The 21,032-nt window shown below is 55.2% G+C and overlaps 1 protein-coding gene across 1 annotated transcript; it reads right to left on the minus strand.

The window, feature by feature from the left end:
* Window positions 1-1,309: 1,309 nt before the first annotated feature.
* PPP2R5B (protein phosphatase 2 regulatory subunit B'beta) lies at window positions 1,310-20,146 on the minus strand. The gene is made up of 14 exons (XM_043518616.1): window positions 19,295-20,146; window positions 17,730-18,553; window positions 11,241-11,437; window positions 10,734-10,835; window positions 10,285-10,377; window positions 9,507-9,637; window positions 8,660-8,719; window positions 8,169-8,277; window positions 6,757-6,810; window positions 6,623-6,673; window positions 6,144-6,263; window positions 5,572-5,699; window positions 5,082-5,183; window positions 1,310-4,548 (listed from the first exon to the last, which is right to left on the minus strand). Exons 2-14 carry the CDS (start codon window positions 17,926-17,928, stop codon window positions 4,401-4,403), a joined length of 1,494 nt encoding a protein of 497 aa, XP_043374551.1. The 5' UTR covers window positions 17,929-18,553; window positions 19,295-20,146; the 3' UTR covers window positions 1,310-4,400.
* Window positions 20,147-21,032: the final 886 nt, after the last annotated feature.

Below are 21,032 nucleotides of genomic sequence, written 5' to 3' on the forward strand. Positions count from 1 at the left end.
CCTCTTAGAAATGGGGAACCACCACACACACAACTAGGATTTGAAGCCAGGGCTCCAGGGTCTCATCACAGAGCTGTACCCAAAAGGCCAGCCCTTCCTAGGTTGTAGGGAGCAAATAGTGCTGGTTTCTATTCTTGCTGGGGGACAGCTGGCACCAATTCATTACCAGGTGCTCCCCACTAGGACACTGATATCCCTCTTTGCTCTGCTTGTTGGCAGGGGTAACAGGCCAGCCCCCAGCCCCAGGGCACAGTGAGCATAGTTGGCCTTACTTCCATCCTCTGCAAAAGAATTTACAGCAGGGGTGGGCCAAAAAGTTTGCCCGAGGGCCACATCAGGGTTGCAAAACTATAGAGGGCTGGGTAGGGAAGGTTGTGCCTCCCCAAACAGCCTGGCCCTCACCCCCTATCTGCCCCCTCCCACTTCCCACCGCCTGACTACCCTCTTCAGAACTCCCAACCCATCCAATCCCCTTGCTCCTTGTCCTGACCACTCCCCTCAGGACTCCACCCCCATCCAACCCCCCGGTTCCCTGACCCCCCCCAAAACCTCTGCCCCATGCAACCCCCCCCACTCCCTGACCGCCAACCCCCAACCCATCCAACCATCCCCAGCTCCCTGACTGCAGCCCCGGGACCCCCCTGCTCCTCACCCCCTTTCTATGCCAGAGCCAGCCACGCCGCCGTGCTGCCCAGCAAGAGTGGCTGGACAGAGTGCTGGCAGCGAGGCATGCTCTGGCTGTGTGGGAGGGGCCAGGGGCAAGCCTCCCCAGTCAGGAGCTCAGGGGCTAGGCAGGACAGTCCCACGGGCCGTAGTTTGCCCACCTCTGATTTAGAGCAAGCTCTGAACACAATGGACTTGCCCCTCCCCAACAGAGGGGACCACTAGCATCCTCTACCCATCAAACTCCACATCCTGCTCATATACAGATTTCCTCCCCAGTCCCAACCCAGTCACCAATTTTGAAAGCTGGGGGGAGGGGAGGGCTGGAACTAGGAGTCCAGAGTTCTATGGCCAGCTTTGGGTGGGGAAAGCCTAGTGCTCTTCAACTCATGCATCTCTTTGCCCAATGAGCAGTTAATACTTTGCCCTCATCTACTGCCACCCAGCAATTAATGCTGCCACCAGTTGTGGTGAGTGTATTTTACATAGCAATAGAACTCAATGATCTGCAACCTGCCCAAGGTCACAGAACAAATCAGTGACTGTGAAAAGAACCCAGGTGTCCTGACTCCCAGCCCCCCACCTACATGCCCCTTCTCCCACCTTCACAGCCTAACACTTTGTGAATGGAATCTGCAGAGCCCAGTGACATGAAAGTATCTCTTTATTGAATACAGACTTATCCAGCAAACAAAAATAAGGGGGGGGAGGGGGAGGGAAGAGAGAAGGTAGCTTTAAACCAAATTATCTTAAATATAGTCATTTAACTTTTGTTTTTTACTCCACCCCTCCCCCTGAATTCCTCCTCCCTCAAAAATAACCCCTGGTGTCCATCCCCAACCCCAATTCCTCTCATGGTAACTACGTCGCTGCTGTATCTAAGAGACAACAATTGTGCACCGGGTTACTACAGTCACCATGTGGTGTGAGTTGCTACAAATAAATTAAGGTTTAAAATAAAAATATAATCCCACTACTCCCACCAATAAAATAGTAATTAAAAAAATAACAAAACCCTCAGAACTGTAAAATATTTTAAGTCATGCCTAGTATTGAGGGCACGACGTGATACCCAGGATGCCTTTTGGCCAGTGCCGGCACTCGAAAATGGGAAGAAAATTAAGACATTGGAGATGCAAGAGCATGGGCTCAGCAGGACTAGAAATGGGGAATTTTTCAACCCCCATGCCCCAAAATGGTGGATCTATTCAACACCCCCTTCAAATGGCATAGTCTATTCAGGCCCTTCCTTCTCACCCATGAGATATCCAGCCAAATGGTATAGTCCATTCACTATGAGACAGAACAGTCAACTGCTACCCCCCCCCCCATGGCAGGTTCCATCCAGCTCACCCCTTTATATAAATAGAAACTATGCACTTATCCCTTTCCCAGAGCTGGAATGCCGAGTCCAACCTCCCTTCCCCTGTGACCACACAGTCTATTTCCCCCCCCCCGCCAATTGCTAGAGTTGGAACAGTCAAGTTTAACTTCCCCAACCCAGCAATGATCATCTATACAGTTCGCCCTGCTCCCAGAATGGAACAGTCCTAAATCCTTCTCCCCTATCTCCTGAGATGGCATAGCCTATTCAACACCCTTCTCCCACTTCCATGGCAGGGCCTATGCAGACCCCTCCCTCTTTAGCCCCACATATGCAACAATTGATTCCAGATGGTACAAGCCACTCAAAGACCACATCAAATAGTAATCTGCAGCTCATCCCTTTATTTCCCCAGATGGTACAGTCTATTAAGGCTCCAAGCTGGAAAAGGGGTTGGTTCAACTTGATCACTCCCTAAGGAGATGCAGCAAAATGGACCATACCATCTAAACAGGGAGGGGGTATACTGACTCTACCATCCGGGGAATGCTGCAGGATAGAGTGCACCATGGGAGGGAGGGGATGTTTTCAATAGACTGACCCATGTTTCCAACAGAAATTGAAAAGGAAGAAGGAAGCAAACTTTTAAAGTGACGGTAGTAGCTGACAGCTGCTGCGGGGAGGGGTCATGACAAGAAGGAATGTCCCCCAAGAGCTGATCCAAGAGGATTGGGAGGAAGAGGCAGGGGAGATTTATATTAGCCTTGCAGGGCTATAAAGCTGCTCTCTTCCTTGCTGTTCTGCACCACCCCCCATCTCCAGGGAGGGGTACCCCCACCCTCACATACCCATGGACCCCAGATCCAGTTCCCCAGCTGCTTCCCTCTCTGTTCCTTAGCAATGTACAAAAAAAATCAGAAATAGTGGCTGACAACAGGCCCTCCACTCCTGCCTCCCCACTAACAGTCCCTTCTGTCCTTTGAGCTGTCACATCCATGGCTGCTGGTTCTGTACCTGAGGACACTACACAGACCCCTCCAACATCTCTGCTATTGAGGCATTTGTGTTAGGGGAGATGCATTTGCCTGTTGGAGCAGCAATAGAGGGCTGGGGAGAGAAAAACAGGATCCCATAGAAGCCTGGATTCCACTGGGGGTGTGTGTGTGGGGGGGGTATGACAGGGGAATCTCCCCAAAATATGTTTCTGCAGGGCAGTCAGGATTGTGCACAGATATATAGGAGGGGGGATCTCCCCCATGCTGTTTGTGCAGGAGACTGAGATGGGGTGGAAATAGGGAAAGGATTGTGGGGTGCACTGATGTATGGGATCAGGATTGTGGGGTGCCTGCTGTATTGGAGGGGGGAGATCTCCCCCAAGCTGTTTCTGTTGGGCAGTGCATTGATGAATATGGGGAGCTCAGAGAGTGCCCCACTAAGCTAATTGCCAAGTTTTGGAGAGCAAGCTCCAGGGCTGAGGGATGGATCTGCCCCAGGGGCAGTAATGAGCCAAGGGGACAAATGGAGGAGGATTAATGCAAATCTCAGCTGATCTCTTTTTCAGAGTCCTTCCCATCACAGCAGCTCAGTCCCACCACCTCCAGGCTCATCAGTAGACCCTGCCCATTCATACTAGCATAACACCCATCCCACAGAGGGGGAGGGGGGCAGGAACTGAACTCCCAGCCTCTCAAAAGGAGCTCTACTCCCTCCCCTCTTACATTAGGAGCCCTAGGTTGGAACAGGAGGGTCTATTGCTTTAAGAAACACAGGGCCCCCCTATCCAGCACCTACAGCAGAGCCAGCCATAAGCCACTGCAGTGTGGTGGGGGGTTGGGGGTTCAGCTTGCACTGGGAATAGCTAAGCTGGGTCCCCCATCTAACCCCTTGTTATATCCCATATGCCAAATAGGGATGGCTCTCTGGACCAGAACAATGGAGACAGGCTGATTGCCAAGCAACTCACCCTGTCCCTAGCAGCCACGGGGACCCCTTCACCAGAGATCCTGTGCCCCTGCAGCCTACTGCATCCCTACCCTGTTCCTACCCCAAGACGTAGTCTGGCCCTGCCCCTTTGACAAGAGGCTGAGGCTGGACCCTGCACCCCCCAAGGAATGGGGGGCACTGGGGCTACCCCCAACAACATGCCCCTGTGCCAGCTAGGACCCACAGAGGTCACGTGGGGTGATGTGTTAAGTGTACATCATGGAGATGTGATGGGGAGAAGTGCCAGCCCAAGTGGGGTGCAATTGCTGAAGCAGGGGTGCCCCCCTCCAGTCCTGTTTTGGATCCGTGTCCCTGGTAGGATGGGGATGGAAATGACTGGGGGGCCGTGGGTTCCTGCAGCATGGAGGGGCCAGCTCTGGTTTGGCACAGGCTGGGCAGGGGAGGGGCTGGTGGCCTGCTGGGCACCTCTCTAACTCTTGTTGCCACTCTGCAAGCCCAGGATGTGCTGGAGATTGATCCGGTTCATTTGCGCCTCCTCCAGACCCTGCAGCTTCTTCAGCTGCAGCTCATCCAGCTGCTTCCAGAGCTCCTGACGCTCTTTCTCCTTCTTCAGCTCCCTGCAGAGACAGGGTGGCAGAATGAGGGGAGAAGGCAGTACCCAACTTGGCCCCTTGCCGATAACCCAAGGCAGCACCTGGGGTCAAACACCCTCACAGGGGCTCTGGAGAAGCCCTTGGGAAACCCAGGCCAAGATGGCCTCAGAGTGCCCCAGGGCATTGTGGGGGATGGGGCATGCCCTTGGGAAATCCAGGCCAAGATGAGGGGAGCACCACCCGAGGGCATTGTGCAGGGATAACCAACATAACTCTGAAGCTCCTCTGGCCTTCCACTTCTGCACATTGCTGGAGCACTTACCCTAAACTGGCTGGGGGCTCCTCACTCCCCGGCTCCCAGCCCAACCTTGTGCAAGGGCTAAGAGACAGATATGGACTATGGAATTGCAGGCAGTGGGTCATATGACTGGGCAGCAGTGCCCACCGGGACTCCTGCATAGAGGGGGGCTGGCCCTAAGGACATGGGGGGAGGGGACTGGCCCCCATTCCAACATCTGGATTCCCCACATTCCCTCCAACACCTGGCCCCCACTCACTGCTGCTTCTCCACCTTGTAGGAGGCCGTGAGCTCATCAAAGAGTTTCCCATTCATCTCCATGAAGGTCTTGAGCACATTGTAAACCAGGGAGACGATTGTCCTGTGGACATGGGGGAGGAAGGAGAGGTGAGACCCTGAGTGGCTTCAGCTGCCAGCCCTATATTGGATTCCCTGCCCCAGGGAACCCACCAACCTCTTCCCTCAAGGCATCCTGGCGCTTGCCATAGTGCTCACCTCCCACAGCCCTACAAAGCATCTTGGGGTTTGCCAAGATGCCCACCTCACAGCTCCCTGCCCAGGTTCCTCTCCCCACTTCCCCAATGCCCCCCCAACCACCCTGTGCTCCTTACACAGCAGGGGAGGGGTTGTGGGGAACAGCAAGATCCTAGGAGGAGAGACTCTCCAGAGGGCAGGGATCCCTTGTGCCTGGAGCCCTGCAGGGGCTAAAGAGGGCAGGCAGCTGAGACACGTCCCTCACACACACTCACTGGTTCCAGTGCTCCTTGGAGACACGGTAGAGGGTGCCAAAGATGGCAGGCAGCACCGTGTGGCAATTGTCCTCAATCAGACTCAGGATATATTCGTTGTTCCAGAAGTACAGAGCCCGCTCTGCCACCTGGGGACAAGGGAGACAGGGTGAGTGCTGGGGGCTGCCCAGCCCTGCACCCTCCCAACCCCACTCACCTCCCCCGCCACCTGGGATGCGTGCTGGGGAGTCTGATCCCCACCAGCAGATCTCTTGACTGCATCCCAGGCCTGAGGAAAGGACCTCTCAGCACCAACAACCCTGGCCAGAGGAGGGAGCCCTGACCCCCACAGCCCCCAAACTGGGGTGGGGGACCCAGGATTCAGGACCAGCCCAGACTCAGGGAGCCCTAGCTTTACTGAGTCTGGACCCCCTTGAAGGGAGGGGGAATGGGACACCTTCCCCAGCCCCTAATTGGGGGCAATGACCCTTGGTGCCCTAGAGCCCTGATGGGGAAAGCCCCAGACTCCAGACTCATGAGGAGTCTAAGGCCCCACCCTGCGCTCAGGCCCCGCCCTCCCAGCCCGCACACACCTGGAAGTGGGGGCTGGAGATGCAGCGTGCGATTTGTTTGAAGAGCGGTTCTTGCACCTTGACAAACTGCGAGGGCTCAATCACATCCAGGATCTCCTCAATCTCCCCCAGGAACATCACCTGCCAGGTGTGGGGAGAGGCAGATCTCCTCTTGTGAGCTACAGGGCTAGGAGAGGCACGCTCGATAACCCACCCATGTCACACCCCAGACTGTGTGCTCCCTGATCCCCACAGACCACATCTCCCCACACCCAACAAGTGTCCCCCCAACAATGGCCACTCCCATTTGCCTGCCCCCAAATCCCCCAATACCCATTCTTTACCCCATCCAGTGCTATCCAGTCTTTCACCCCCCCACATCCCTCTAGGCCCCTATGCAGTGCACAGATGCTCCCCACCAATGCCCCTCCCCACAACCCTACCCTCCGGGTCCCCATGTCTGCCTGTTTCCCACTAGCAGGCCCCTAACCCAGCCCCACCTCTTTCTGAGTGCAGGTCTTCGGCCAGTATTTCAGCAGTCCCCGGATCACCTGAGGGAAGGGGGACATGGTAGGGTTAAAGAGGAGAGCCACTGGGCCCCGGATCACATCCCCCACCATGGGGCTGCACTTACATGCTCTGTCAGGGTGGCATCTTTCTCCAGGAATTGCACCACGCAGTACGCCAGCTGCAAGGGGAAGTGGGGTGGCATCAGAGACAGGGATCCCCTGCACTGGTCCCCACCCCCTAGATTCCTCCCTAGCCCATTGAGCTCAGATCCCCATCAGCAGGCAGTGGAAGCATCTGAGACAGGGCTCCCCCCACCACCTAGATACTGCCCCAGAACCCAGGGGGTCTGCTCTCCATGCCCATCCCACGTGCAGCACCAGACCCAGAGATCCCTCCCAACCTGCAGATTTCCCGCACCCCCTCCCCCAAGAGCTAAGATTCCCATCAGCAGGGTCCATGACTAAGGCCCTTCCAAATTCACAGCCATCAAAAACACATCACAGACCATATCTGATCTTTTACCCTGTACTACACAGATTTCATGGGGAGACCAGTGTTTCTCAAATTGGGGATCCTGACCCAAAAGGGATTTGCAGGGGCAGTTGCAATATTATTTGGGGGGGTCACGGTATTGCCACCCTCACTTCTCCACTGCCTTCAGAGTTGGGTGGCCAGAAAGCAGTGGCTGTTGACCAGACGCCCAGCTCTGAAGGCAGCGCCCTGCCAGCAGCAGCGCAGAAGTAAGGGTGGCGATACCACACCAGGCCACCCTTACTTCTGTGCTTCTGCTGGCGGCAGCTCTGCCTTCAGAGCTGGGATCCCAGCCAGCAGACGCCGCTCTCCAGCTGCCCACTCTGAAGGCAGCGCTGCCGCCAGCAGCAGCACAGAAGTAAGAGTAGCAATACCACAACCTTTCCCCACACCCCCTCCCCCACCAATAATCTTGCGACTCCCTTACAACTCCTTTTTGTGTCAGGACCCCTATATTACAACACCATTAAATTTCAGATTTAAATAGCAGAAAACATGAAATTTATGGTTTTTTAAATGCTATGACCATGAAATTGACCAAAACGGACCATGAATTTGGTAGGGCCCTATCCATGACTGACACTATCCCAGCTTTATGACAACAGACATAAGTTAGCCACAAGGGGGCAGTAGTGAGGCAACTTCCAATGCCTGGAACTGCAAGAGGGTGTGGGAGGGCAGGGGAAATCTCTCATAGGGGCTAAAGGCAGTGCTGACCTGGACAGAATGGCACAGGGTTCCCCCGCACAGCTACTGCGCTAGGGCATGGCCACTGAGACCACTCTTCAATCTCCCAGAGGAGAGCCAGACCCTCTTACAGGGGAGAGGCCCTGTATCCCATTCCCTGCCCCCTTGAACCAGCCCATTCCCTGGGGATCACTTACTCCTTGCACAATTTCAGGAGCAGACACCTGCAGCTCACTACCCTGGAGGTGACCCCCTTATCTGACCTGGAGGTGAAAGGTCAGAGTTCAGGCCCACTCCCAGAAGGGGGGTGGCACTTACCTGGGCATGAAAGATGGAGAGGGATTTGACCGAGTGCAGTGGGATCAGGACCCGCACCAGGAAGTGCTTGTGCTCCGTCTTCAAGGGCAGGGCGAAGCCATTGATGATGCTGCGTGTTAAAGAGAGGAGGGACAGGTGGTGACACAAACACACACAACGGGGGGGACGGAAATCAGGATCCAGCAGCTGATGGGGAGCTGGAGCTGTGCTGGCTCCATCTGGGTGTGGAATGGGATTAACTGTGGGGTGTGGTAGGATGGGGGACAGGGGGCCCTAGACCCCAGCCGCCTCTTGGGGGAGGGTACAAGGTGCTCTGGTGGCTACTCTATGGTTACTGGTGGGGGATGCCCCCTGGGGAGGGCTGAATCCTTATGGGGCACCCTCTACTGACTTCCAGAAAACAGATTATGGGCCTGTAAGGCTGGGTGTCCCCCACCCCACCAATGTGCACCCCCCACCCCTGTATACCTGTCCCCATGTCCAACCATTACCTGCCCAGGATTTCCAGTAGCTCGGCCACACCATTGAAATGCTCCGTCTCGTAGATAAACCTGTCAGGGAGAGAGAGATAAATGAAAATGCCTCCAATGCCTCTTTACTAACCCCAACTCCCCACTGGAACGTGCGCCCCTTGGACCCCCATATGTGGTGGGGGGAGGGAGCCAGCCCTGCCCAGCAGCGTGGTGGGGAGGAAACAGGTGCTGTGAATTCTGGAGGGAATGGGGGAGTCTAGGGGAGGCTGCTGTGGGCAGGCTAGTGCCCCCCCATGGCTTCAGTACCAGATTCAGCCCAGAGCAACTGGAGAACACTCCCAGGAAGCCTGTGCTTTGCAGGCAGTACACTGCTCCCTGATGGGCACCCCAAATCACAGTAACCCTCTACTGGTCACCCCAACCCCATGGTCAAACTTAGGGGGTGATTTCCCCAGCCTCACCACACATACTGGGCATATGGGGCAGAGCCCCATCAGGGCACATCATCCCCCATAGGGCAGGGGGAGACCTGGGTAACTGATGGAATTCAGGGCTCTGCCCCCTCTGAGACCAGGGGACACAACTGAGGCACCTGCCAACCACGAGAGGATTGGGGGAGCTTCATGCTTTGGGGACATACTTCCAGGAAGTCCCACCCTCCTGCCCCCCAAAGAGGCATGATGCCAGGGAATCCCACCCTTGGCCACAAATCATCATCCCCAGAAAGTCCCACCCTCCCGAGAAGGGACTTCCTGGAGTGCCATGGCAGCCCATGCTCCTTGGTTAGGTCAGAGGGCCTGGCTTGAGACTGGCTGGAAGGGGACTTCTGTCCCCTAGCAGGCTCCACGCTGCCTGGGGGGCTCACCGCAGGAAGATGTTGTTGCACTGTTTGCGGATGTAGGCACGCAATCCCAGGAACTTGCCATAGACCCGGTGCAGGATGGTCTTGAGGTACTCACGCTCCCGTGGGTCCTCACTGTCAAACAGCTCCAGCAGCTGGGAGGCAGGGGAGAGGGTCCTACAGATGACCTTGCAACCTGCCCCACCCCCGCCAACCTTCATCCCAACATCCAGCCTGAATATCCCCGGGGGGGGGGGGAGTTAGCTCTTCCCCCCAACCCTGGTATCCCACAGATGACCCATCCTCCCCCATCCCAGACAATAGGTGCAATGATTAGTTTGTCCCCAGCAGGTTCAGAACTGACCCAGATCCCAGATCTGCTCTAAACATGTCCATCCACTCCTGCCTGCTTCCCCAGCCTAGGATCGACTGCAATGGGTGAAACCTCCTCACTCCATGCACCCACCACAGGGGGTACTGCTCGTAATGAGCCTGTCCAGTTCTGGGGGGGTGCATCTGCTGCCAGCCAAAGTGCCCCATCATGATGAGGTTTGGACCCCAGTCAGGCCAAGAGCCAGCAAACTTGCTGCACCCCAGCTAGGAGCCAGGCTCCCACCACCCAAGCCAAGAGACCCCTTGAATGTAGATCCTTGGAGGGAGGGGACTCAAAGCAGCCATTACCCCCACCCCACTGACTCCTTATGCTGCAACAGACCCCAACAGCAGCAGCCTCTCATGATCTTCCACTCCCCCAATATTCCTCGGTCCCCCCAACCCAGCTGCTTTCCCAGGCACCACTCACCAGCAGCACAAATTTCTGGTCGACGTAGCGCTTGGCCACAGAGGGCTGGAAGTCAGGGCTTTCCAGGAAGCGGAGGAAGAACTCATAGACCAGCTGAGCGAGAGAATTGAGAGCACTGCTGGATGCACGGTGGCTCCCCACAACAGACAGTATTTTCATCCTTGCACCTTGCCACCTAACTCTGTGGCATAGCCTTGCTTCATTGCCAATAAGTACGCACTCTCCTTAAGAATGGCAGGGAGTCCAGCCTAGATGCAGAGCTAGAAATTGTGCCCTGCCCTGCGCCAATCCCTGCCCTGCAGCCAACTGGATGGGAGTGCTGCCAACTCTGGGTGGGAGCCCCAACTGTGACTATATTCTGCTGCCTGTGCAGCAAGATCAAATCCTGCAGCCCCCAGTGGCACCGGACCCCTGCCCTGCTGCCACACGCTCCCTGAGGGATGTCTCACCTGGAGATGGGGCCAGGAGGGCTCCAGGTTGGGCTCGTCCTCTTCAGGGTCAAACTCGGGGTTCTCAGTGGGTGGGAGTGTCCGGAAGATGTTGACTGAGATCTGGAAAGATTAGAGGGGGGTGTAAATTGGGTCTGGGGAACCCCCCACACCACTACTCCCAACCCTCACACCCCAATCCAGCCTATTCCAGCCCCCATTCTCCACTGGAGTCAGTTCCACCCAGAATGCCACCGACCTGCTCTTTGAGCAATGAATAAAGAAAAACCCAGGAGTCCTGGCTCCTAGCCCCCCACACCCACCCCCCAAACCCACTAGATCCCATTCCCTTCCCAGAGCTTGGAACAGAACCCAGGAATCCTGGCTCCCAGTCCTGCCCCTACTCTAACCCACTAGACCCCTCTCCCCTCCCAGAGTTGGGGTTAGAACCCAGGAGTCCTGGCTCCAACCCCAACTCTAGCCCATCAGACCCCATTTCCCTCATGGCACCCTGCCCTGCTCCCTCACCATCTTGATGATCTCGGGGTAAACGGGCTCGATGAGGACGCCACGGTTGGTGGCCACACACTCCACCAACTCGTTGAGCGCAGCCCGCTTGATCTCCTTGCCCTTGAGGTCGGCCACGCAGTCCAGGAAGTCGAAGAGCACGCAGCACTGCTGGAGCTTCTTGCACAGCAGCTCGTGCAGCTCCGCCACCGCCACATCTGCAGAAAGGGGGCATCAGCACCAAGGATATCCCCACCACAAAGTGATCCAAACCCACACATGGATTGGAAGCTTAGCCCCGACGACAACCTCCTGCATAGGAAAGTGGTACAATCCTACATGGACTTTCACTTATCCCTGACACTGACCCCCACCTCCCTACAAAGTGGCACAATCCCATGGGGGGTGGGGCTTAGCCCTGACAACATATGCACATACCCCCGCAAAGTGATACAATCCCAAATGGACTGGTGGATTGGCCCCAACACCACACCTCCTCACCAGACAGTGGTACAATCCACTGTGGGCTGGGGGTTCAGAACCAAGCATGCACCCCTAGTGTAAAGGGGTACATTCCCACATGGACTGCACCCTCCCCAGTATAGAATGGTACATTCCCACATGGCTGGGGTGCAACACTGAGCATGCCACTAGGACAAAGTGGTACGATTCCCATGGGGGAGGGGGGCTCAGCACTCCCACATCTGGGGAAAGGAGAGTCAGCACTGCGCAAACATCAGCCCCCAGCATGAAGTGGTTCAGTCCTAGGTGGATGGGTGAGTGGGCTTAGCCCCAAAGGGACAATTCACCATGCTGGGGGTTTGCAGAGAATCACCACAGTCCCTGCTCTAGAGAGCTCTCCCCTGGGGTGTCTCCCTGTCCACAAATCCCTTTAGCATGAAAAGTCCATTCACATCAAGCCGTTCCCTTCCCATGTTACGTTACAGCAGGGACAGTCTTTGCTCTGTGTCTCAGAGTAGCAGCCGTGTGAGTCTGTATTTGCAAAAAAGAAAAGGAGTACTTGTGGCACCTTAGAGACTAACAAATTTATTTGAGCATAAGCTTTTGTGAGCTACAGCTCACTTCATCGGATTCATCTGTGTCTGTACAGCACCCAACGCAATGGGGCCACGGTCCATGACTAGGGTTCCTAGGCACTACCACAATGCAAATAATTAACAATCCAAGCCCTGTTTAACACCAATGAAGAAGTTCCACACTGGGTTTTGTGATGACTCAGGGTCACAGATTCCAAGGTCAGAAGGGATGAACTTGAGTGCCTTGTACTGAAGGAGGATATTGATATAATAGGCATCACAGAAACTTGGTGAACTGGTGATAATTAACTGGACATGGTAGTAACCAGGATATAGACAGGAATGACAGTAGGTTGTGCTGGTGGGGGAGTGGCACTATATGTGATAAACATATAGTACAAACCTTAAATTAATTGAACTGTCCCACAGAATCTCTAGGGATAGAAATCCCATGCTTGAGTAATAGAAGTATAGCAATAGGAATATACTACCGACCCCCTGACCAGGATGGTGACCATGACTGCGAAATTCTCAGGGAGATTAGAGGCAACAAAAATAGAAAACCCAATAATAATGGGGAGGTTTTCAACTATGCCCTACTGACTGGGTACATATCACCTCAGGACAGGACGCAGACACCATTTCTAGACACCATTAATGACCTCCTTGGAGGAGCTGTGACACAGGGCACATCTACACAGCAGCTGAGAGGGTGCTTCCTCACTCAGGCAGACAGAGCTTGAGCTAGCAAGATAGCAGTGCAACCGTGGTAGCAGCCTGGATTAGCCAAGCAAGTACAATACTGCCCAACAACCCGAGCACATACTAGGGTAGCCACCCCAAGTTGCTGCAGCCACACTGCTATTTTTAGGCTTTTGCTCAAGCAGAGCTAGCCCATGTATGTCTACCTGAGCTGGGATTTATACCAGTGAACCAGGAATAATTATGGGTATGATGGTAGCACTGCACAGAGCCCCCAACCCCTCCAAGGTCAGGGGCCTGTCATGCTGGGCACTGAACAGACACTTTCAAGAGACAGTCCCTGCCTTGAAGACCTCCATCAAAAAGATACAGGGTGGGAGGGGGAAACTGAGGCACAGAGCGGGGAAGAGACTTGCTTATGGTCAGTGGCAGAGCCAGAAATAGAACCCGGAGTCCTAGTGCTCTAGCCATTAGACTCCACTCAACCTGCACCTACAGCCACCCAGACCTGGCGTGCAGCAGGGAGCCCCAAGACAACCAGTGACCCTGCAACAAAACTTCAGGGCTGTTTCTGGTTTTCTTAAAGGACCCCATGGATCTCCATTTGGGGCCAGCAGGGAAAGTTGCCCCAGTGCACTTCCCTCAACACACAGATTACTGCCCCCCCCCAGCCACTTGCTCAGAATATAGTCTCCCTAAAAACAGTAGGGCAGGGAATCTAGCAGAGCCCCAGTAAATTCTGTGAAGAGATGATCTGATTCCACACCCCTTGCTCTCCCCATGTCGGAGCCTCTCCCCAGCCCCATAGCTAGGTTCCACTCTGAACTCAAGACGCTACTTAGCCCCAACAGCTCTCTGGGGAGATGGCACTGGCACCAGCTTTGATCAGCAAGAACAGGCAGCCCGCACCCCTGCGAGTGGCCACCAGGCTGAGACTGGCATAGCCCCTGCCTGATGCCCTCAGTATTCTAGCAACATGTGGAAGCACAGCTAGAGCACATGAGGCTGGGATAACAGTGGGGAAACCCTGGAGGGGGGGGGCGGAGAGGTCCTGGTTAGGCAGGTGGGATGGTGGGAGGTACTGCTGCAAGACTGGTCTTTTGCCTCCATGGACCTGGGTGTGAATGTAGGCACTGGCCACTCCTGACAAGCGCTGGGCCAGAGGAGGTGCATCTGGGGCAGGAAAGACAAAAAATGGAGTTTGACACAGTAGAAGGTGCTGCAGGTTGAGACCGAGACGCATCAGCAGTGGAGCCAGGGGTGCCAGTGGGTCAGGACTGAGGAGCAGCAGTGAATTGGCTCAGCAAGCCCCACTCCTGGTTCTCTCCTCAGGGAGGCCAGTGGGTAGGAAGCCCCACAGGACCCGTCTCCAAAGCAGCAGAGATCAGAGACGAAGCAGCAGCATCCAGAGCCCTGGGAAGCAAGGGGGAGGGGAGGGAGCATAAGGCCAGATGTGGGGGAGGAGGAGGAGTCGATGCCCATATTCCTCCCAGAGCCTTCTCCCAAGGCAATTTCCTGCCTCCAGGTGGAGACAGCAGCTCATGAGGCAGCCCCAGCCAGAGGCGCTGCTGGGACCAAGTCCCATGAAGCCAAGAGAGAGAACCTGGCTCCTCAGGCCCCATGATCTAGACCAGCAGAAGCCCCTTCTCCCCCAGACACAAGCAAGGAAACGTCTTGTGCCTAAAGTCCCCAGTGTTCACTTCCCTCCCTGCCTGCCAGGCAGCTCTGGTGCCTCATGTTCCATTCTGGGCAGGGAGAGAAACAGGCAACCCAATAAAACAGGCCTACAGCAATTCACCTGCACCTCCAGGCTGGACATAGATGGAGCACATCTCCCCTACCACCTTCCAATCTCCAAATTCTGCCACCAGTGCTTCCTTACCCTTCAGCTCTGCCCCCATCTCCGAAAGATACCAGGGGCACAGCTGGCACTGGGGGGCAGGGATTGACAGGCGAGATCTTTAAGTCAGACACGGGGGGATGCTGAACACAGAAGCTAGGCGGTTTCTAAGGGAAGGGAGGCTGAATTCACCACCAGGGCCTCAACCACTGAAGGTGCAGATAGATGGGTGGCACAAACTCCCCTCCCCTCCCCGCTTGGAACCAGGCTGACACTTGACAAATTCACTCCAGGAAGAGGCCACCAAGCAACTCGCAGCAAAGATGATGGCACCTGGAGGGGAAAGGCCCCATGTCCCATTCCTCGTCCCTGAGCCAGCCAGTCCCCCCACCCTGGGGCCAGACCTGAGCCAGGGCCCCCTAGAGGAGAAAGCCATTCAGTCCCACTCCCTCCTTGGTCTCACCTAAGCCCCAGTGACAGCCCCATGCAGCTAGCAGCACCAGCCTCCAGGCAACTCTGAACAGAGAAGCCTACAGGGCTGGGATTGCAGAGTGGGGGTGAAGACGTGATCTGTGGAAGGCCCAAGGGATCCCCCGACACGGGTGGCAGACATGTGGGTAGCCAAATCCCATACTGTGTTTTTAAACCTCTGGAGCTTAGCGAGCTTCTTGCTATTGCAGAGCTGAGCTCACATATGCACGGAGCTCTGCTGAGACCCCTCTATCACGACCCACAGCTCCTCTCCTACTCTAGCCCAGGGCTTCTTAGCAGATGTGGAGCTTGCCAAGCCAATCTGTGGCAAAGCCCTCAGCCCACCATCCAATCTGGTCAGAGGGCAGTCGCCAGCGAGTTATGACACAGTCTGACTTTGGCCACAGCATGGGGGATCCTCTTGCTGGCCCCAAGGCCTAAGATCGGCTGCACACTGATCCTGGCCTGCTTGAAGTTGACTCGTAAGGGCATCATGGCAAATCAAACCCAGGTATACGCGTGGCCAGGTCAGTTATACCAGACTGGTGTCTGACATCAGCTGCAAACTGTTCTTCACATTGACTTGCAGCCCCCCTTCTATTACAGCCCTGGGCTCACACACAACTGCCCCCCAGCCACTGAGAGCGCCAGTGGGTATCTGGAAAGGTTCCCAGGGAGACACTCAGCATCAATTTGGCTGCTGGCTCCAAAAGGCACTTAGAGAAACCAAGCAAACACCCAGCATTGTACTAAGGGGGGTGGGGGTTGGGAGTCAGGCTTCTATTCCCAGCTCCGAGAGGAGAGTGGGGTCCAATGGTTACAGTGGGGGGGGGTTGGGACTCGAGGCTTCTAGAGTTCTATCCCCAGCTCAGGAAGTGAAATCTAGATACTAGGCCAGACTAGATGGGCCCATGGGTCTGATGCAACATGACAGCTTGAACACCTGACAACCACTAGATGACCAGGGAGCAGTTGCCCCTATAAGCGGTGACCCCTATGGGACACCTCCCTGCCCATGGGGGCCTGCCCCCCACTAAGGACTTGAATGATGGTGCGACACACCAAAAGATCCTCCCCCATCCCCAGGTCTGGTACCAGGGCTCCTCCCAAGTCCTAACCCCTATGGGATGCTAAGGTGATTGGGACTGTCTAGCAGGCCAGGGGCTGGAGACTCCCAAAGAAGTAAGGAAGAAGAAGGTTTGAATTAAGGGCATGGAGGGCTCAAGGAGCTACCAGTGCTGTTAGGGGAGGCATTAGCAGGGCATCAGCGTCACACCCCTGCCATTGCAGACCGGAAACTAACAGGATAGGGCCAGCCCTGCTCTGTGTCCCAAGTGCACTGGCTGTGCAGTGCAGCCACATGTCCTGCTTGGAGCCAGGCTGGGACCTGGCAAATTCATCTCATGCTGTGGGCAACCAAATGGGCATCGAGGTCAGTGATGTCCCAGTAACTCAGCCTAGATGGGAACTGGTGCCCATATCCCATTCCCCATCCCCTGAGAAGCCAGTCCCCCTCCCTGTGGTTGGTTCTAAGCCAGTCCTCATGGGCTGCCTCATTTCCCAGGGGTCTGTTGTGCCATGCAGGGTGGCTGAGGCACTGGGCCCAGATGGACCAAGGGAAGAGGGAGGGTGTGGTGACTAAGGGGTTGCAGCCTCTTCCCTCTTTGCAGGAGCAGGCAGGGAACACATCACAGCAGACCCAAACTCAGACCAGCCTGGGGATAGGGGGGAAGAAGAGAACTGCAACCAGCGTTGCCAAGTAACCCCACCACAAGCCAAGAACTACCACACAGCCCAACAACAAAAAACCAGGCCCAGAGCTCCCATGTGACCCACCACCAAACCAGGGAGACCCTCCAACAAACCTGGCCTAGCTCCACTAAGGGACCTACAGCACAGTTAGCAGTAGCCCCCAGGATTCCCAAGAGACCCTACAATAACAAAGCCCAACACTCACAGGCAACCCTACAAAAGCAAAGCCAGGCTTGGTGCTCCCAAAAAGACACTGCCATAACAAACCCAGTACAGACAGCACCAGGAATCCTAGAAAACCCGACATTAACAAAGCCCAAGATCAGTTAGCCCCAGAGCATCCAGGTGACCCCTGTGCAGGGTGACACAGGGGTTGAAGTGCTGTTTGGAATCAAGGGAAAGTGGGGCTAAGCAGTGCAGACAGGAAATAAGGGTCTCATGCTCACACTGAGCATTCCCTGATCTGCTGTATGGGACAAGCCCTGTGCAAATATCCGTGTGTCATCCCTTGAGCAGATAGGGTAGAAATCCCCACCTCTCAGAGATGGGGGAAACTGAGGTACAGAGGGCACTTGTCCAGAGCTGAAGAGAATCCAGGAATCCTGACTCCTAACCCCCTTCTCCCACAACTAGACCTCACTCCCTGCCCAGATCTGGGACAGAACCCAGGAGTCCCACTCCCAACCCCACCAGCTGTGCGACACTCACCTTTCAGCAAGGGCAGGGGTGTCAGCTCCTGTTGGTTGCTCTGATACCGGAATTGTGATGAGCTGTGAGAGCGGCGCTGACGGGAGCGGCGCAGGGAGCGCCGGGAGAAACCGTCCACTTTATCAGGCGGGGGGACAGGCGACATCCCTGGGGATGAGGGGCTGGTGGGGGTGCCAGCGGGGGGCAGCTTGGTCTCCATGTTCGCAGGTGGAGGCAGCTATCAGAGCTACTTGGCTCCTCTCCTCCAATAGACAGGGCCACTCTGGCTAAGCCAAGAGGATGCTGGGTAAAGCAGTGCCCGTTAGCACTCTGGAGAGGTGTCCAACATGGCAGGAATAAAAGCTACTCGCATCCTCAGCATGCACCCCATGGCAAGAGGGCAGCACGTATCCAACACAGCTCCCCTTTGCACTCCGGGGCAGGGTGCAGGTGATCGTCAAGTTTCCAATTCCCAAGAGGATTCCAGGCCTGGAGCCTTACTTTAGGTCTACAGGTACATTCAAAGTTTCAGACCCAACGAGACACCTGCTTTGGCATGAATCACTGCAGGGGGGTATTCTCCCCCACACACAAACACCTGTCCCACACTTGGTTACAATGTAAGGGATGGGGGATCACCTATTTATTCCAGGGGCAGCTCGATGCAGAGGATGAGTTCGGCTGAAATCCAGGCAGTTCCTCAAGCATGGGTTAAAGTAAGTTCCTGGTGCATTTGGAAAGCGAAGTGTTTTTACTCTGAATCCCAAGTTTCTCTTCCCCACATGTCTCCAAGGGGGAATGAATCAGGCAGCTCAGTTCAGACACCTCTCCCCCCAGTCGTGATCCTGATGAATCAGAAGCCAACGAGGATTTGAAACCAGCTCCCTCCAAACTTTGGTGATTGTAGAATAAATGTTAGGGGGCAATTCTAGCAGCAAAACCCCTATCCCTTTTTGCAAACCCTTAAGTATTAGTGCATTCAATGCCAACCCAGGCTGTGCTCTCTCTGATTTAAGACTGGATTTTAGAAGACCAAAGATGGTTTGTAAACCATCTCTTCCAAAACTAAAGACATTTCCCTAAGTTCATTTGCTTTCAGCTTCCTCCAACCCCAAGCCAAAGCAATGATGCAACACCAACCCCTGAATTTAGCAGCAATGTAGTAAATTGCACACACCAATCTGACCTGCCACCCCCATCCAAGCAGCAAAAACTTTACAAAGGGGGAAGTTGCTAAATAACACAGACTGCAGGTCCCCCCCGTGATCACTATGGGGAAGATAAATGTAAACGCTTTTTACAGCACTGTGCCCATAGCTACCCAGCTTGTTTTGCAAACTAAATGGAAGACTTTACCCTTAAAAAAAAATCAGACCCATGCACCAAACAAACAACACACACACACACACACACACTATCTTTCATTCACTGGCAAAGCTTATGGCTTAAGGATGCTGTAAGTAGCTCAATCCCCTCTTCCTTCTACCTAGGCAGCTTCTGTCCCTTTGGAGAGAGCCAAGCCACAATAGTTAAGCCAAAACGTAACAGAGCTAGGATTTCACACACACACAAAAATGTAACCCTACTATAAAAAATTGGAAGGAGATTCCAGTCTCTCTCTGAAACGGACAGGATCCGAGGGTCAGAATGGAAGGAGGAAATCTGTGTCCTTGGAGGGGAAAAAGGCAGGTCACCAGTCATATAATCATCTCCAACAGGGTCACCTGCTGTAGGTTTGGGGAGCACAGGGGGGAGATAGCCACCAATGAAGCGGATGGGTCATTCTGCACAAAGTTGCATCCCCCAACCTATGGCCAGATGCACTGAAAGCAAGAGATCTCTGTGCAGGGGGGGAAAGACTGGGGGTCACTCCCGCACCTGCTCCCCTCCCTGCTGCCTTCCTCAGGTGGCAGGGTCAGGACTCTGGACTCATCTTACCATGGCTCCCTCCCCAACGCTCTGCCCTGCTGCGAAGCTCGTAAACAGTCAAGCAAATTGAATAAATAGCAGCCCCCGTTGCGAAGCCTGCCCCTGTTGCAATGCAGAGACCGAGGCCTCCTCCCTTCTTGTCCCGCTCCCACCCTCCCCAGAGGCAAGTGCAACCGGGGCTTGCAAAAACAACCCGAGGCCCCCTCCCCGCAACGCAGTGGGGAAGCTAAGGTGAGGCGCGCGGCTCGTCTCCTCTTCCTGGGGGCTGCCCCGCCGGGGATGCCTGCAGCCTCATGGACCAGCTCCCCCGCCGCTCTGCAGCTCGGCCTGTGCGGATCCAGGGAGCAGCCGATGGCTTGGGGCCGAGGTCAGGGGCTTGGCTGCAGCAGCTCCCCAGCTCGGTGCACGGGATCCCGGCCCAGGCCGCGCCAACCCCCTGGTCCCGCAAGGCCCCAGCCAGCAGCCTCCCCTGCCTCTCTTTGATGCTGCACCGTTCATTAGGCTGACATTAAGTAACCTCTCGGGGCCACGTGACGCCCTTCCGGCCAACCCATTGGTCCATTAAAAATAGAATCTGCGTCATTGCTGTAGGATGATGTCACCCCCAGCGGCCATTGGCTGGGCCGAGAGCAGGACTCGGCCCAGTTTTAAAGGCACAGGGCGTTCCCGGCTGGACTGGGTGGCGCTCAGCTGGTAGCGCTCAGTTGCACTAGGGGTTGCTCCTACGGTTCACACCTTTTGCACCTCCAAGAGCTGCTCGCTCTGTTGCTTGCACGAGGAATTGCCCATATTGGTGCACCAGGGTGTTGCTCAAGTGGCAGGACTGCAGCTGCCACCGGGGCCCATTTGCACAGGGGGCACCAGGAGCTGTGCCGCTGCACTGGGAACTGCTCACACGTTTGCACTAGGGGTCGCTCAGTTATTCCAGGAGTTGCTTGCCTCGTTGCAGGAGGCATTGTTCACACATGCCGGCAGAGCTCTTCACACAGTTGTAGTGTCACTTGCAGCTCTCACAGTATTGCACGGGGACATTCCCAGAACAGAGTGCGTGCAAGGTTTCTGATGGCTTCAAGCCAGGCATGTAAGGAGGTTTCGGCCTTGCAGTCGGAAAGCGCCCGTCTCCAGCGCTGTGAACATTAGCATTAATCATTTGAATCTGACATAATTACAACCTCATTTCCTCTGCGTTACTCCAACAGGGGCTTTCAAAACAAATGACAAGGGAGATTGGAGACCAGAGCCAGAGATGGAATAAAGGGATCTCAGTTCCAGCTGGTGAGGCTGGACAATTGCATCTCATGGGGGGTCCACCCACCAACCCCAAGAAATCCTGCACTACCATCTTTAGAACAAACCAGAAATCATCCAGGGCAAAATTGCATCTCAAATGCAGGA

This window comes from Dermochelys coriacea, chromosome 7 (assembly GCF_009764565.3).
Source record: "Dermochelys coriacea isolate rDerCor1 chromosome 7, rDerCor1.pri.v4, whole genome shotgun sequence".
Taxonomy (NCBI): domain Eukaryota; kingdom Metazoa; phylum Chordata; order Testudines; family Dermochelyidae; genus Dermochelys; species Dermochelys coriacea.